The 15,624-nt window shown below is 41.2% G+C and overlaps 1 protein-coding gene across 1 annotated transcript in view; it reads right to left on the minus strand.

Moving 5' to 3' along the window:
* Positions 1 to 15,624, minus strand: part of LOC147673983 (fatty acyl-CoA hydrolase precursor, medium chain-like) — a 419,415-nt gene that overhangs the window by 296,360 nt on the left and 107,431 nt on the right. Inside the window, exons 3-4 of the mRNA XM_086945068.1 lie at positions 7,396 to 7,600; positions 4,193 to 4,328 (exon numbers count right to left, since the gene is read on the minus strand). Coding sequence (XP_086801194.1) covers positions 4,193 to 4,328; positions 7,396 to 7,600 — 341 coding nt within the window. The remainder of the gene's footprint in view (positions 1 to 4,192; positions 4,329 to 7,395; positions 7,601 to 15,624) is intronic.

The raw sequence follows: 15,624 nt of genomic DNA on the forward strand, positions 1-15,624 counted from the left end.
ATTAGAAGGTGGATCCCAATTCAGCCCGCATCACCCCTAAAGTGGGGCAGGTGATATGGCCCCCCTTTTTAATTCCCTCCATCTTGGTTTGAGGGGGATTAGGCAGTTAAGGTCAGAGTAGTGCCCCTTCCCACAGAAAGTGGTCACTGAGAAAATGTTGACACCCTAAAGGTAGGTAGCCCATTGGCTACTACCTGTATTCCCCTTTATCTTAACACTCTAAATTTAGTATTTAGGTTGCATCCCTGGACCATGAACTCAGTTTCGATGGACACAAAGAAGAAAAGGACAAAGACGAATCCGGTTTTACCAACTTGCTGCTCCCTGGTGACTCTGACCTAGCGCCTGAACCAAAAATGGTAAAGTAGCTCCGGAGGGTCAGATCTGTCTCCTCACCAATGTGGGAAAAGCAGGACTTACTCAAGTCATGCCACACTGAAACCTGGCTAAAGGACCCTCTGTAGTATTTTCTGAGACGATGAGTCCAATCTGGACTCTAACTGCCCAGGAAGCAAGCACCTTTCGAGGGATGCTGAGACCCCTGAGACCCACTTCGTCAGAGGCCCAGCTGTCCTGAAATCGCCTCTCCACGCTGCCTGCTCATGACCGTGAGGACATCCTGATGCAAGCCACCCGGTGACCTATCTACTCTGAACCCAGTCTGCCTGGCCTAGGTACTGACAAACCATCATTGCTCCCATGGTCCTGAGGCCCTTGTGGCCTGCACCCTTAAGTGTTACTTCTCAGACTTACTTTTAAGTCACCTTGTACAGTGTGTTTTTAGGTGGCCCCCTTCTTCGTAGAGCACCAGCTCCCAACGACCTCAGCACCCTGTTCCCAGCCGAATGCAGTAAGCTCCTGAAAATCCACTAGTGGAACATTGGGCCTGGCATTACTACCTACTTAGAAGGTAACATTGAAATCCAACTGTGGGATTTTACATGCATTTTTCTCTCTTCCCCTATTGACTTCAATGGTGCGTAATGGCAGACAAAAGTAATTCATTTTGTGAACTTGAAAAATTCATAACTTTAAAAGTACTTACTGTAGAATGAAGTTCTTGGTCTAAAGTTATTTTTATAAGTTCGTTTCAGATATATTTTTGAGGGTGCGTCTAATTTGCCTCTGTAAGTACAACAAAAACTTAGCACCACCCTCCAATAAGCCTAACTACTCACCCACACTGCCACAAATAGAATGTTAGTATTGTAATGCTGTGTCTCTGTATACCAATCTGGGTCTCAGTGGACTCTCTGCACAGTGTACTTTATTTTATTGCACTATATAGAGAGCCAGCGTCCGACAAGCAGGTAGAAAGGACTTTGTTGATCTGCAGGGTAAGAGAAAATAAAAAAGAATCCCAGGTTATGTACTTCGGTCACCGGTATAGATGCAGGAGCCTCTCATGAAACCACCATCAGCTGACCACGGAGAAGGAAGGTTAAAACTTCACTTAGTAGTGAAGAGGGAATTGTGCCTTTTCAAAGTGATCACAGCTGCTAAATAGGAAGTTAAACTGAAACTAACTAGTCAGAATGCCTGCTACAGAGAGGACTACAGGTTAGAAGCTGCAATTCCACTGGGATAGCTTAATAGGATAACGCCCCTCTGCAGATATCAGTGGATTGCAATTTTAAATATAGAGATCGGTCCTGCACAACAACAATCCTCTAAGGATTTGTTCTCTTCCTACACACGCTGCAGAATGCAGCACATGTAAATAGAAGAAAAAACGAGTCGAAATAAAGATATTTCTCCTTGTTATGCCACCCAGTTTACCAATTTTGATCAATCTGGCAATGCTTTAGAATCCATGGGTGAATACAAGGCAACATTCACACTCTACATATGGAACGCCTCCCTGGGGAAGACTAACGCAAGGCAGCAACTTGCAATGCCTTGCATTGCTCCAGATTTACTAAGACATGCATGGTGCAAGTGCGATGCAAAACCCTTGATAAATATGTCGCCTTGCCTCAACTGAGAAGACAGACTATGTAAACTGCAAGCATGAACAGTTGCACCAGCCCAGGAAACACTCCCAAGGAAAATTCAGGACCACTATAGGAAAACATGCATGTAATTTAGAGGAAGTCAGGAGTAGCAACTGCTAAACCTAGCACTGCCATTGGTACACCTGTTTTAAAGAGTGAAGAGAAGGAGCATAAAGTAAGCAAAGAGCTATGATTACTCTCAGTAAATTCGCCAAGTCATCTGACCCTTAACCTCTCCTTTGTGAAAATGCTGCCACTGGAGAAAGGGGTCAAAACTGAGAGGTCTTCAGGTGGCACAGAACGTGATGTCTTTCCAGGACCAAAACTCCATTTTCGTTAATTATGGTCCTTGCGGGTAGGCTGGCTCCTGTACTCTAAGTAAGGAACTTTCTGGTTTTATACAGTTGCCATTTCTGTAGTGAAATCGAGCGGTATCACCGCACCGATCAAACGTCACTGACCGTCTTGAAACTTCCTATTTAGGAGGTTACATTTCACCCTGTAAAGGTTCTGATACAAAATGTTAGACGTGCACCCATTGGCCAGTCCTGAGCAATACACACCTGTTCGTTATAGCACGGGGCTTATTTTAGAAGGAAATCATGTTTAGCAGCCCTCCAACTTGTTTCAGAGGTGACAATATAAAAAAACAATACTTGAAATGGAATACAAAAGTGCAGGTACTCTCTCTTTCCAAATAAAGACGTGCAGATACTGAGTACCTGCCCAATTAAAGTACTGGTAATAACTACAATAAGATGATTTGTTTTTTTGTACATAGGAGTTGGAATTAATTTAAACAGTTACCAAATAGATCAGTGTTTCCCAAACTGTGTCAGGTCACGAGCAGATTTTTGACGGGCCATGAAAAGCCAAGCAATAAATAAAAATGCCTTTAAATTCTGTATTTATCTTGTCATATTTGCTGCAATTTAAAGGCAAATGCGAAATATCAGGCTGTGTCTTCTGACCAATTTCTGCTTATTTTTATAACCTGGGGATTGATGTTTACAAATGTGTCTCACTTTGCCATCTGAGAAAGAAATGTTAAGTGAATTATGTGACAATCTTGCTGGGGTACAGGAGTTTCAAAGAAAAGGCTGCAGAATATAAGTTTTTCGTAACATACAACAACATGTAAAAAATACCTGTAAATGAACTGTACACCATCAACACATTGGAAATCAAAATTGAAGCACATTGTTTGCACTCTTGAAGTGTGATGGAAACACAGGGGCATATTAGCATGGAACCTCGTTAAAATTATCAATGCTTTAGAGGCAGGAAACTGCTGCTAAAACGGCGCTCATGGGCTTGCTAATATGCGTTATAGAATTCCGATAGAAGCCCAGGTTAGATGTCCTGCACATCTAACCTGGGCTTCTATGGGAATTTTATAACGCATATTAGCAAGCCCATTATCGCCGTTTTAGCGGCAGTTTCCTGCTGCTAAAACAGCGATAATTTTAACGAGGTTCCTTGCAAATATACCCCACAGATTTTAATAGGATCAAGACACTTTTCTTAGGGATGCACATATGATAAATAATCACTGACCCGATTTCTACACATTATCATTTATTTGTGTGCAATATAGCTTTATCAGTACAACTATATGTCTTTGCAAATTTAAAGATCATTTCAATAAAAAATGCGCTGTTAAAAAATCACCTGCCTCATGCTCAGTAAATCTTAAGTGGATCACTAAAGGTCATCGTTCCAAAAAGTGGGTCCTATTTCTGAAAAGTCTGGAAAGCACTGATATAGATAATTAAAATGTAAGCGGCAAAAAAGTTCACTTTTACATCTATTCAGGTAGGAAAAAGCAAAATATTTATTTGTAATAATACCCATAATATATTTTAGTTACAGTTGTCTTGACAAAAGTATGTGTTTTAGCAGCCGTTCATTACTGCTATGCGCTATTCATAAACCCAGGTGAAGTTACTTTGTCAGATAAAAAAAACTAAAGAAAGCGCAATAAATATGTCTAACTGCAGTGTATGCCAGAGACAGCTGCTCACTTTGAAAAAGCTTTTTGCAAACAACAAAAAATATCTCTGTATAGCATGCACTGAGAAACCTCACAATTTGCCTGTAATTTTCAAATACAGAAGTTGACCTTGAAAATGGTGTGCTGTTCCTGTGCATAGATGGAACTGATGTAAAATAATCAGTACTCATTTATTCAAACTTACAGGTAACTTATGCTCCTTGTTGCCTGCTGGGGTGTACACATTGAGGTACAAACAGTCTTCAGAAACATCAAAGTCTGGGGCTTCTGCTTTCATCAGTTTCTTTAGCATTTCTAAAGCATGTAATGGTTGTAAGCACCTAGAACGAAAACATATAATCAATCATATAAATATTGTTTTCATACATTAACACAATAGAAACATTACATGTTTTCTTAGGATGTTCTGCATTCTTTCCATCAATTGTTCTTTTTGCATTTGTCACCCCGAGTGGGACAGGTATGCCCAGACGTGGTTGCCATGCTCTCCATGACACTGGAGTCAAGCTATCCTGGTTGATGAGGGCTGAAAGCCCGAAACCAGCCCTAGGATGCTTGTTTCCAGTCCAGGGAGGACCTGGCCTGGCAGTTCGGGCTGGACTGTTCCCATTGGGTGCAGGGTCAAGACTGATTTGCATATGGCTGGGTCCAAACTGGAATGGCATGGTGAACAAAAACACAGTGGATTTAGGCCCAGATCTCTGTACTGGAGTGAATGTATGACATTGTTCTTCATTCTGTCCATCAATTGTTCTTTTTGCATTTGTCACCCCGAGTGGGACAGGTATGCTCAGATGTGGGTCCCATGCTCTCCAGGCCACTGGAGTCAAGCTATTCTGGCTGATGAGGGCCGAAAGCCCGAAACCAGTCCTAGGATGTTTGTCTCCAGTCCAGGGAGGACCTGGCCTGGCAGTTCGGGCTGGACTGTTCCCATTGGGTGCAGGGTCAAGACTGATTTGCCTATGGCTGGGTCCAACTGGAATGGAATGGTGAGCAAAAAAACTGTGGATTTAGGCCCAGATCTCTCTACTGGGGTGAATGTATGACATTGTTCTGCTTTCTGTCCATCAATTGTTCTTTTTGCGCACTACATGCCAAGGCCCAGCAACAAAAAATGATAAGGATACAAATCGGTCTTCATGCACAACATCAAATCCTTACTCACAAAGGCCTTATGTGAGAGATATACTTTTTCATCCCAGCACTTCAAAAGAGTAGGGAGCAACCTACTGTCAGAAAATGCACTTCAGCATCTCATTGGAGGTATGAAACACCTTGTGATTGCTACTACATCAGAATTCAATTTACAATATTCTGTGGATATACAGGGTAGGGAGGAGACATTGTTATGAGATTCAGTATAACAAACATTTAGTTCAAGCATGACTTTTATTTATAATGGTATATAGATGCAAGAAGAGAATGGTAGACTCATTAATAGATAAGGTTATTTTCCGATAGTTTAACATGTAATGATGTCATTACTATTATTGGAAACATTTACTGGAGAGTCGATGTCCTTGAATTCTTGTTTTAGGTTTAGGGAGTCACCCAATCACTATGCTCAGTATTATTCTCTTGTCCTACTTGACCACTCACATTACTTCCAAGTTAGATAATCCTAATACAGAGTGAATTAACACCCACAGTTGCTTCACAAATGCGTACATGAGATGTAGCAGGTGAGTTAAAACTTTTTTGCTGCATCCATTCTCCATTTAATGAAAGTAGAGGCTCACTCTTCCCTGCAAGCACCTGAATCACTCAGTATATTGACCTTATAGGGATCCAGGATACATGCCTGAAGGTCCTATTAGTAATTGACCTTTCTTAACACTGCTGGTAGATTCGAATCTATGTGACCCATGTTTGAATCAGACAGACACAGAACAGAATCTACATGTAGGACTGTTTGATTGGTGTATAAATAGTACTCAATTGGTCCCTTTCTGGTGCTTCCTGTGGAGAATGAACAATAGTGATATGATTTTGAAAATCCTGAAAAAGCGAAAGATACCATGCAATCAGTTGGTGAGGCACGTGTAAGGGCTTGATTAAGGGCTCACATTAAACCTGTTCGGAGAGTGTGGCATTACATTGTATGATTTAGGAAACTGATGTAAAGCTTCCCAGCAACAAACCCTTCCGGGGCAGGTAACTAGCATGGGGGCAGGAGAACATCCTAGGATTGTATAAGAGTGGGCCAGGTGCTCATGACCATGCTTTTATTTGGAAAAGTAAGGTACAGGATTATGGCCCATGCTTTGGAATACTAATAATCTTCATATCAAAAGATCTTCAGATCAGATCACCTAGTGTTTCTCCGGAGTTAAGAGCACAACTGTGTGATTAATATTTGGACCATAAGGTAATCTCTCAAAATAAATCTTCTTTGTTTGAAGATTAATATTTGAAGAGAGAGTACGATAAGGGGTAAACAATTACTTGTGTACAATTTTTAAAAACAGAAACATTTAAAGATAGGCAATAAATATATACTAAGATCCTTTCGGATGTTCTGACATTGATATTTTCACTATCTTAAATGAAAGCAAAACCGCATATTAACCTAATCATTAACAAGTGCATATTTACAAAAGGAATTGATTTACTTTTATATTTTGGTTGGTTTTGTGCTCAGGTTAGTTTGCAAAAACACAATCATTAGTTCATTTAATGGGCATTCTTTTCCCTTCACTTACATGCATGATAACTTGTAGTTCCTTATGTTGGTGTTTTGAAGGTTACTGACACTGCAGCAAAGCAATATGTGACATAAACAAGAGATTGTATCTTACTGCAAGCCCTGTGTCATTGCCTTACATTCTTTTCTAGATTCCATTTAAAACCTGCTGTGCCCTTATCAGCTTTTAGCCCTCTGATGATATGTACAATGCAAATTTCGACACACATTCTCTTTCCCCTCATCTGCTATTGTTATGTACCAGCTGCTCTCCTACAAAATATTTGATACATATGTATTGCGTTGAATGCGCACATCCATACACACAAATATAGTGATTTTAAAAACCTTTCCGCTGGGTACTGAACACTTCCTCTTGTAGGGCAAGAAGCTAGGGGCTGCTTTGGGGGTGCTTACTTTTAGCCTTGTTGGAAGAAAAGGAGTATGAACAGATACTAGCTTTTGCAACTGTAGTTTCTATAAATAGCATGGGAAATAGGGAAAGATTACACGTGTGCTCCCTTTGTATCTTTAATTACAACTTCTTTCTATATCTCTTGTAATTACCCCCTTCATCCCCAGACTTCCAAATTTCTACCCTATATTTTGCACTCTTGAAATGTTGTTGCCCTCCACTTAATGCCTAAATTAATATTGTCCACTGTAATTCTGTGCAACAAAAAACATAAAAGTGATTTTCTCACAGTGGCGGGTAAGCAGATGCATCTCTGATATTGTTCCAGGGTTCTGGAGACTGCGGTGGAGAAAATCTTAGTTGTCCTACGGGGGGCCTTGCAAAAGGAATTCCAAGATAGGCCTCGATCTTTTGGGATGATCCTTTAACGCTGAATAGTTTTCCCTGGAGTTGTCCATTATTGGTGGTAACGAGAGGCTTAATCTTCTCTAGTCCTGTTAACAAAAAAAGAAAGATGTTGAGGTAAGCAAAAACATTAAACAACTATTCCATTCACACAGTCTTGACATTCAAGAATGTCAATGATAAATTAGTGCTGTGTGAAAAGATGTATGTTATTGTCCTGGAAGACTATTTGTTCATTCAAAATCTTTATGAGGATATCTTCTGTCAAAAGGTTGCATGAGTTCCTGACAAGGCACGTTGGGTGGAGAACTGTTTTGAAAAACCTTCCCTGCAAACGTGCTTCAATACATTTTCCAAATGAAGGACAATCCCAGATTGTGAACTCCCACAATAAATTGCTAGCTGTAGTTTTAATTCCAGGACCAAACAGATCAGTTGTTTGTCTTTTATCAAGAGAGACCACTCATGTGCCCAGTGTTCTTGCACCCTCTCAGACTTCCTTATTTTTGCTTAGTTTGGTGATAAATCGCTTCTGTTATGTTGCTGTCATCCTCTAAGCTACATTGTTGATTTAAGCATGCCACTTTGCTATTTTCCATAACTTTTCACTCCATATATTAATCTTCTGTAGTACCTTTTACCTGCCAATTTCAACCCCAATCCTCCTTGCCTATTTTTCTTTGTGCTGCTTTAAAGTCCCATTGAATACTGTTGTGTCATGCTTTCTCTTCATGTAATAGACATATCAAAGATAGAAACAAGTCTTGCCAATAAGACCTCTTTGCCTTTCCAATGCTTTTATCACAGGCGACTGCTGTTCATGCATGTGTATGCTGTCACCATATTGAAATGGTTTATCCTTCATTTGAGGACATATGATTCATAGTTGGCCATCGAGATTGCATGCACATGCATGGCGGCCATCCTAGAATGGATTAAAATCTATTTAATGATGCCGGCCTGCTGGAGCAATGTAATGCTATGAGGGAATTTGGTGCAGAAAAGTCTTTAAAAAGTTTGAAATGTGCCAATACACACCCCTGGCCTCCTGCATTGCCATGAGTCAAGGGGCTTGTCACCCAGACCTACTTGCAGAAGGTAATGAAAAATGGTGAAAACATGTGGCAAAAGTTCCATGTGTATCTTTCATAGGAGAAGAGAGATTAAAGAATAAAATAGCCTGGACAATTAATTTTGGATGGGCTCACAAACCTTGTATTGCCTGAGCGTGAATTCACACTTTATTGATGGTGTAGCATTCTTTGACGTAGAACGCAGGGCAACCACTTAAGTCGGGCCTTTGTGGACTTATAATAAAAAATAATTTAATAAAACTGTGAACATTATATTGTTAAAATAGTTTTCATAAATAGCTAATAGTTGTTATTTTGAAATTGTAACTTTGCCGTTCTTACCAAATTATTAACAAATTAGACATACTCACGCTATTTTATACTCTTTTTCAGTCCAGTGGCAGTCATGTAAATATTGACGAACGTTTGTCAACATTGTCAGAATGCTAATGGATTATAAATAAATATATGCACTCATGATCATGAAAAGTGAGGTATGGATGTATTTTCATTGATTACAGTGAGTTGTATGGTTTTGGTGAGTGCCTATGTTATTCTTTCTTAAAGAAAACGTTTTATTTGGCATTGCGTTGGAATCCCTTTGAACCAATGTGTACCCTCTACTAAAACAAGAAGATAGCAATAAAATACTGCCACAGAATGTGTTTTTTTGCACATAACTAGGCAACATTTCCATTATGCTGGTGTAATTGCACGTATAATATTACTCCACGCCACATGATAATGCACCGTTGGCAGTCAAAATGTGGTGCAAGCTCACACAAACAAGGTGATTAATCAGAACGCATCACTGTTGTTTGTGGGGGTTTTTTGTTTTTTTTTTAGCATAAAATGCACCCCTGTGAGGACATATTTTGTGCTAAAAGTAAGGCTGACATTCTGTTTCTTTGCATTTTATGCAATTATGTATAATATTTATGCCAGTTTTCTAAAATGTCTTAATGTTAAACAAAAGCGAATTGCACAAATTTCACAGACCCTACACATAACGTAGTCAATCCTGCTGCAAATGATGGCCATTTATAGCCACATAATTAAAGTTGTCTTAGCAGTAACTCATTAATCCCTTCCACGCTGATGACGAGCTGAGGCTCGTCATGGCGTAGCCTCCTCGCGCGCTGATGACGAGCCCAGCTCGTCACATAACATGCGTTTTAAAAAATCTCAGCGCAGGAGCGGAATTCCGCCAGCGCGCATGAGGTTAAAGCACAGCTTGACTGAGCTTCGCAGGCAGTCTCATCACTTATGACAATAGAGAGTAAAGAAAATCTCTTTGTACCCCTCCTTCGGCCCATATTCTGAGTGTCCCCAGTGTTCCTAATGAGGCTTGGAATAGAAGGTACTCACCCCATTGGAATTACACGTTTTTGGTGTTTCACCTGTTGGTTTGCCTGCTGAAAGCAAGTACATTCCATGGGCATACCTTAGGGAGAAAAGGAATCCACAAGAAAAACACCAATTCTGCATGTATTCTGCAAAAGCATGAAAGGGGGTAAGGTTTCTGCCTCACCTCTAGCCACCCCTCCCTGCCTCACCTCGCCCCCAGAACTGATGTCCGTTATCACTAACTCTGGATGAAGGGGTGTGAATGTTGGGACACAATCCACCAGACCCATAACAAGGCCCTTAAATCTTGTTCACAAAGTGTGGGTATAAATTACATATATTGTTTCCCATTTTTACCAAAATTATTCTGCTCATTTAGTTTGAGTTAAGGAACACCTATATGATAAAATATAAAATTTTAGTACTGGAGGAGTGCTGTGTTTTTATTATTCCTTATCTTTGGGAAATCTTCTTGGTCATTTTTCGATTCCTCAATAAATCTGCTACTTTCCTGTGATACTTCTGCTAGGGATCTGGTATGTATTTCCTGCTGATTTTCAGGATGTTAATTGTGATGATGATTTCTCTTTGGTCTTGCTGGGTGGACAGTGGGAGGTTCTGTGCTCAGGTGATTGGTTAAGGGGATTGTAACACTTTCTAGCAGAGGTGATCCTATTTAGGGCAACATTCACAAAGAAAGTTTGTGTATTTACTTATTTAAACAATGTTATATAGTGGTAATATGTCACATAATGGCTGCTTCAGATCACTTAAGAAAGGGAACTCCTGGTAGCAGAATATGGCTCTGATTGCATGCAGAATGGATCGGTATTCCAGAGAGAGGGCTACCAGGGGAACTTATTGTTTATTCTATTAGGCCTTAAATCATATCCCCACAAAATTAAATCCCCCTCCTCTTGGGTAGCCAGACCACTTAGTACAACCAGTGGCATGCTCTCCTTAATGAACCATTCTACCAAACATTTGAACAGGGGATTATCAAGTGTTGTACAATAATGTTAAAGGATCTGCCAGGACAGATATTCTAATTTTAAAAGGACAACATGCCTGTTAGTAACTGATTTGTCAAACCGCCAAAAGCAAATGCCCATCCTGAAATCATGTGAGAACCTTTAATGTTACCCAACTTTGATGTTACCCTACTACTACTCTACTTACTTCTATCCACTTGGAACAATTATCCACTAGTAGGATAATATGATATTTGCTCTTCCTCTAAACACTAAAGGGATAGATTATTACTAAGGTCAACTGCCCCAAACTCTACAAGGAGCTTCTGTTGACTCTATAGGTAATAGCCTTGAACTGCAACACTTTTCACTCCCTAACAACCTGTTCGGTAACTTCACCCTTTCCTAGGAGTTAAAATCTATCTCACACTTCACGATAAACTCCTACCTCAATGTTCTTCATGGATCGATGCAATAATAATTTGATCTACCCAAAGCAATGCATTTTAAATGAATCCATTTAATGAATTTACAGTTAATGAACGATTTCACAATATCAATACCAGGAATCTATCTACTGGTTATTTTCTACTTTAATTGTTTCCAAATGTCATTTCTTTGGACTTTCTTTAACCAATCCTCTTGCTGTAATGCTAGATTACACTATTTTTATGAATATCATCTGCATCTTCCATAGAGTTATCCTTTGTCTGCAGCCACTACCTACATACCTACCCATAGACCTACACCTGTTCACCTTTGCAGACAATTTTGGTTCTGTCTGATTCTCACAAGAAATAACACCTAAAGTGTGGAGTAACTTGGGCTTTAGGAGTAGCAGAAGGACCAAAAGTAAACTCAAGACGAAATGTGCAATGGCATACAGGCAAGTCAGGCTCTTTGGTGAAGGCACAGTAGGCCCAAAAGTAAACACAATGTGAAGAAATGAGCTGTAGCAAACAGGCAAGTCAGGCTTTAGGGCAGAGGTACAGTAGGCATACATGCCAAACGATCTGATTCAGTCCCTTACTCAATAGTAGTCAATTGAGAAAATACATTTATCAGATTTTGTTTTCAAAATCTCCTATTTTACAAGTTTAAAATGTTGACGTTTATGACAGTAGGCCCAAAGGAAAACACAGTGAGACAAAATACAGAGGCAGAGGCATTCCGGGCTTTAGAACAGAGGACTAGTAGGCCCAAAGTTAAACAAAAAGGGGCTTATTTAGAAGACCCTCGCGCTGCCGGTGCGTCACTTTTAACATGGAGAAAAGAGACAAACTGGCTGCGCAAGGGGCTTTTTAATAAGCGCCAACAAGACAAAAATTACTTCAAAGGCCTGCTACGTCACTTCTTCCATACCACACCTCGATAGACTTATTTTTTTCCATCCTTAGCTGTGCAACAATGTACAATGTCCTTAAACTCCTAGTTGCAAAGCAACTGCACAAATTATGTCTTGAGACTATACACTTCCTTCACTTACTCAGCACTTCTAATTTTGGCTACATAAATGGTCCAGCCAAAGGTGTACTTTTAAAGGCACATATCATTTTTTATTTAAATCTGTAGAGCAGTTGAAACTGTAGAAAATGTGCATTGTGGTTATTGGAAAAAGTGGTGATGACCATCTGTCACTTACAGGTCGAGTTGTGTGACACCCAAGTACGGTAAAGGTGATGCGAGTCCCAGGACCAAGCCACTACATTCAGTTCAATTTTACCTAGCCCGTGGAGCCTGGGTGCAAAATTTTCCTGGCTGGCCCTAGTGCTGAACCGGGGCAACGGGAGAGCTGCGTATTACCACTTAAATGGTGCTTTGGGGAACAGGATGCAAAAACATATCAAAGGGGTTGAGGCTGATGTCAGTCAAAGCTCTGATGCAGTTCCCTCTAAGTGCAGTGTCGAGTGTAGGGGCTGATTGCCAGACTGGCGACCAAAAATCTTGGCATCAGAAACCTATGAAAAAAGGTGCTTTATTGTCCGATGATCCTGGGGAATAAAGAAACTGCCTGGATCTTTGTGAAAGGTAGGAATATAGTCCCCAAAATGCACTAGACCATCTGGATTTGGGCAATCCCTTGGAGGGCCCAATGGCCAGTGATTCTCTGGTCAGGAGCGTTGTTTTACCTGCAGTTTGAAATGGAACTAGTGCCACTAGTCCAGGGAGGCTGAGATTGCTTCAGGCTCTCACAGGGGTCCCTCTGTCTGGGGCAACCAAGAGGTAGCCTAGGACAAGACTCAATCAGGCAATTTGAGGAGTGTTACCACAGATGCAGAGTATCCCTCTTTTGGTTTGTGAGGTGCAGTATACATGAGTCTCTTCTTCTCCTCCTCTATGCATTTTGATTCAGAACTGTGGTTCTTGTGTCAGGGGTGGCTCTTAAATCCTAGTTTTAGGGAAGTTGGGGTGTGGTTGCAAGTGGCCAATGGGCTGCTTGCCCCAGTAGCTAATCCACCCCTGAGGTGACTACATTCGGGTGTTTAGGTCACCCTTTATACCCAGAACCCACTACTTCCACCATTTTAAAAATGGCAGAAGTCTTCCTTTACTGTACAGACCTGGCATCCCACCTTGGAGGTTTGGATAGTCTTTTAGGGGTGTACACACTCATACCTATCTAATTTCCTGCCTGCCTGAGTGCAAATGTGCCTGGGGCAGGGCTGTTTCCAATTTTGGGAGTCTGCCCGATGCATATCAGAGGTGGTGTAGCCTTTCAAGCTCAATTCCTTGATGTGCCAATTCACTAGCCTTCCTGCCCATGCCTTTGCTCCTGACTCCTGGGAGTGATCACAATTCCTGGCAGGAGGTCAGAATCCTGTCTTGGCAGCAGCAATTGTGGGCTGCCAGCCGGAGCTAAGAGGACCTGGGGCAACCTGGTGAGCAACCTCTAAGGTAGCTACCTAGGTGCATGCCACATCCCCTCAACATGAGATTAATGCAAGAGGTGAGAAGGCACATTGTTTGATACCAAACATTACATATTAAGGCAATATCATAATGGAGCTGCCAGTCTCTGGTTTGCCCAGGGGCCATCCTATGATATCCTAAGGACCATCTATTACTTATAATGTCTTTTAATGGTAAAGGCCACTGCAGGGACATATTAAGTTGAACTTGCATGCCAACACCTTTACTATAATGCACCCTGCCTCTTGGGCTTTAGTAGGCCTTCCTTAGGGGTGATTACATATATTTAAATCAGTGCTTTGACTTTGGTAGACATGGTGAGAGCAATGTTGAATTGGAGTAGTTTGCACTGATCCTACTGTCTGCAATGGAAGGCCTTTTGTCAGTAGATTGCTTGGGTCACTCAGGGTGGCATAAACAGTGCTGCAAGCCCTGGGGACCCCTTTATCACCCATGGCCAGGGTACCACTGGTAGCATATTCTAGGGACTTATAAAGGGGGTACAAGTCCTGTCAATTGTGGATGCCAATTAAACATAATGCTTTTAGGGAGAGAGGCTTTCAGAGTCATAACATCAGCATTGGAGCAAACGCTCGGGGGGGGGCGACCATGCAAAAAAGGTACTTTCCTTCATGAGCCCCTTTAGGGAAATGGGCCACCTCAACAGTTTGAAGTTGTCCCCTCTAATCTTCATCAGCCATCAAATAAGTAGGGTCTCAGCTTCTTCAGGGACCAAAAGCCATTTGGCATCCTGTGGTCCAGACAACCTCCTTAGGCTATTTCTAGGAGGTAGGTTCAGTAATTTGGGTCACAATATATTTATTTGTGCATTTATTTATTTTTAAGGAGTTTTATATAGCGCAAACTTGACCCCAAGGTATCGGGTATCAGAGCGCTTTACAGAAGCATCAGTTGCATTACATGAGGACATTTTCATTTTTTTTTTTTAGGCATGGAGAGATGAATTGATTTGCCCAGAATCACAGGATGTTCAGCGCCATTGCTGTGACATGAACCCTGTTCCCCAGATTTGAGGTCGCTCGCCCTAGCCATTATGCCAACTCGTCTCACATAACTCTTTACAAACCTCCTGTAATACCCATTCAAAACAAGAAATCCCCTGACTTGAGTCTAGGTTACGGGAGCTTCCCACTCCAGAATATTCTGGATCTTGGGTTGCAGGGTTGGACTTGGCCTCCACCTACAAAGTGTGCCAAGAACACAACCGAGCTCTGCCCTATCTGGCACTTACTGGCTTTGATAGTTAGGCTTGCCTGATGCAAGGCCTATAACATTTCCTTCCGGTGGACCAGGTGATCCTCCCTGGTGGAACTAAAAACAGTTACATCCTATAGATATACTGCACTAAAGTGGTACAGGCTTGAGAGAACTCAATTCATCAACCTTTGGAAGGTGGAAGGTGCATTCTACCACCCAAAGGGCATCATTTTAAATTGGAAGTGGCCCTTTCTGGCCAAAAATGCTGACCTATCCTTTGCTTCCTGGGTGAATCCAATCTGCCAGTACCCTCATGTCAAATCAAAAGTACTTAGGAATTTGGTTGCACCCAGATTGTCAATTAATTCATCTGCTCTTAGGATCAGGTGAGCATCAGTTTTAGTGGCTGGATTTACACCCATGCAATCCACACAGAACCTCATTTGAGATATTCAACCTTTAGAATAAGGTTTGGGGATCAGTATCGCTGGACTAGCCCAGGGACTGTCAGAGGGTTTAATCACCTCCAGCATCTTTCCTAACGTCCTTCTTAAAGCAAACTTTGATTGTGTCTGACAATCTATATAACTTGTT

This window comes from Lissotriton vulgaris, chromosome 12, assembly GCF_964263255.1.
Source record: "Lissotriton vulgaris chromosome 12, aLisVul1.2, whole genome shotgun sequence".
In the NCBI taxonomy this organism is placed as follows: Eukaryota; Metazoa; Chordata; class Amphibia; order Caudata; family Salamandridae; genus Lissotriton; species Lissotriton vulgaris.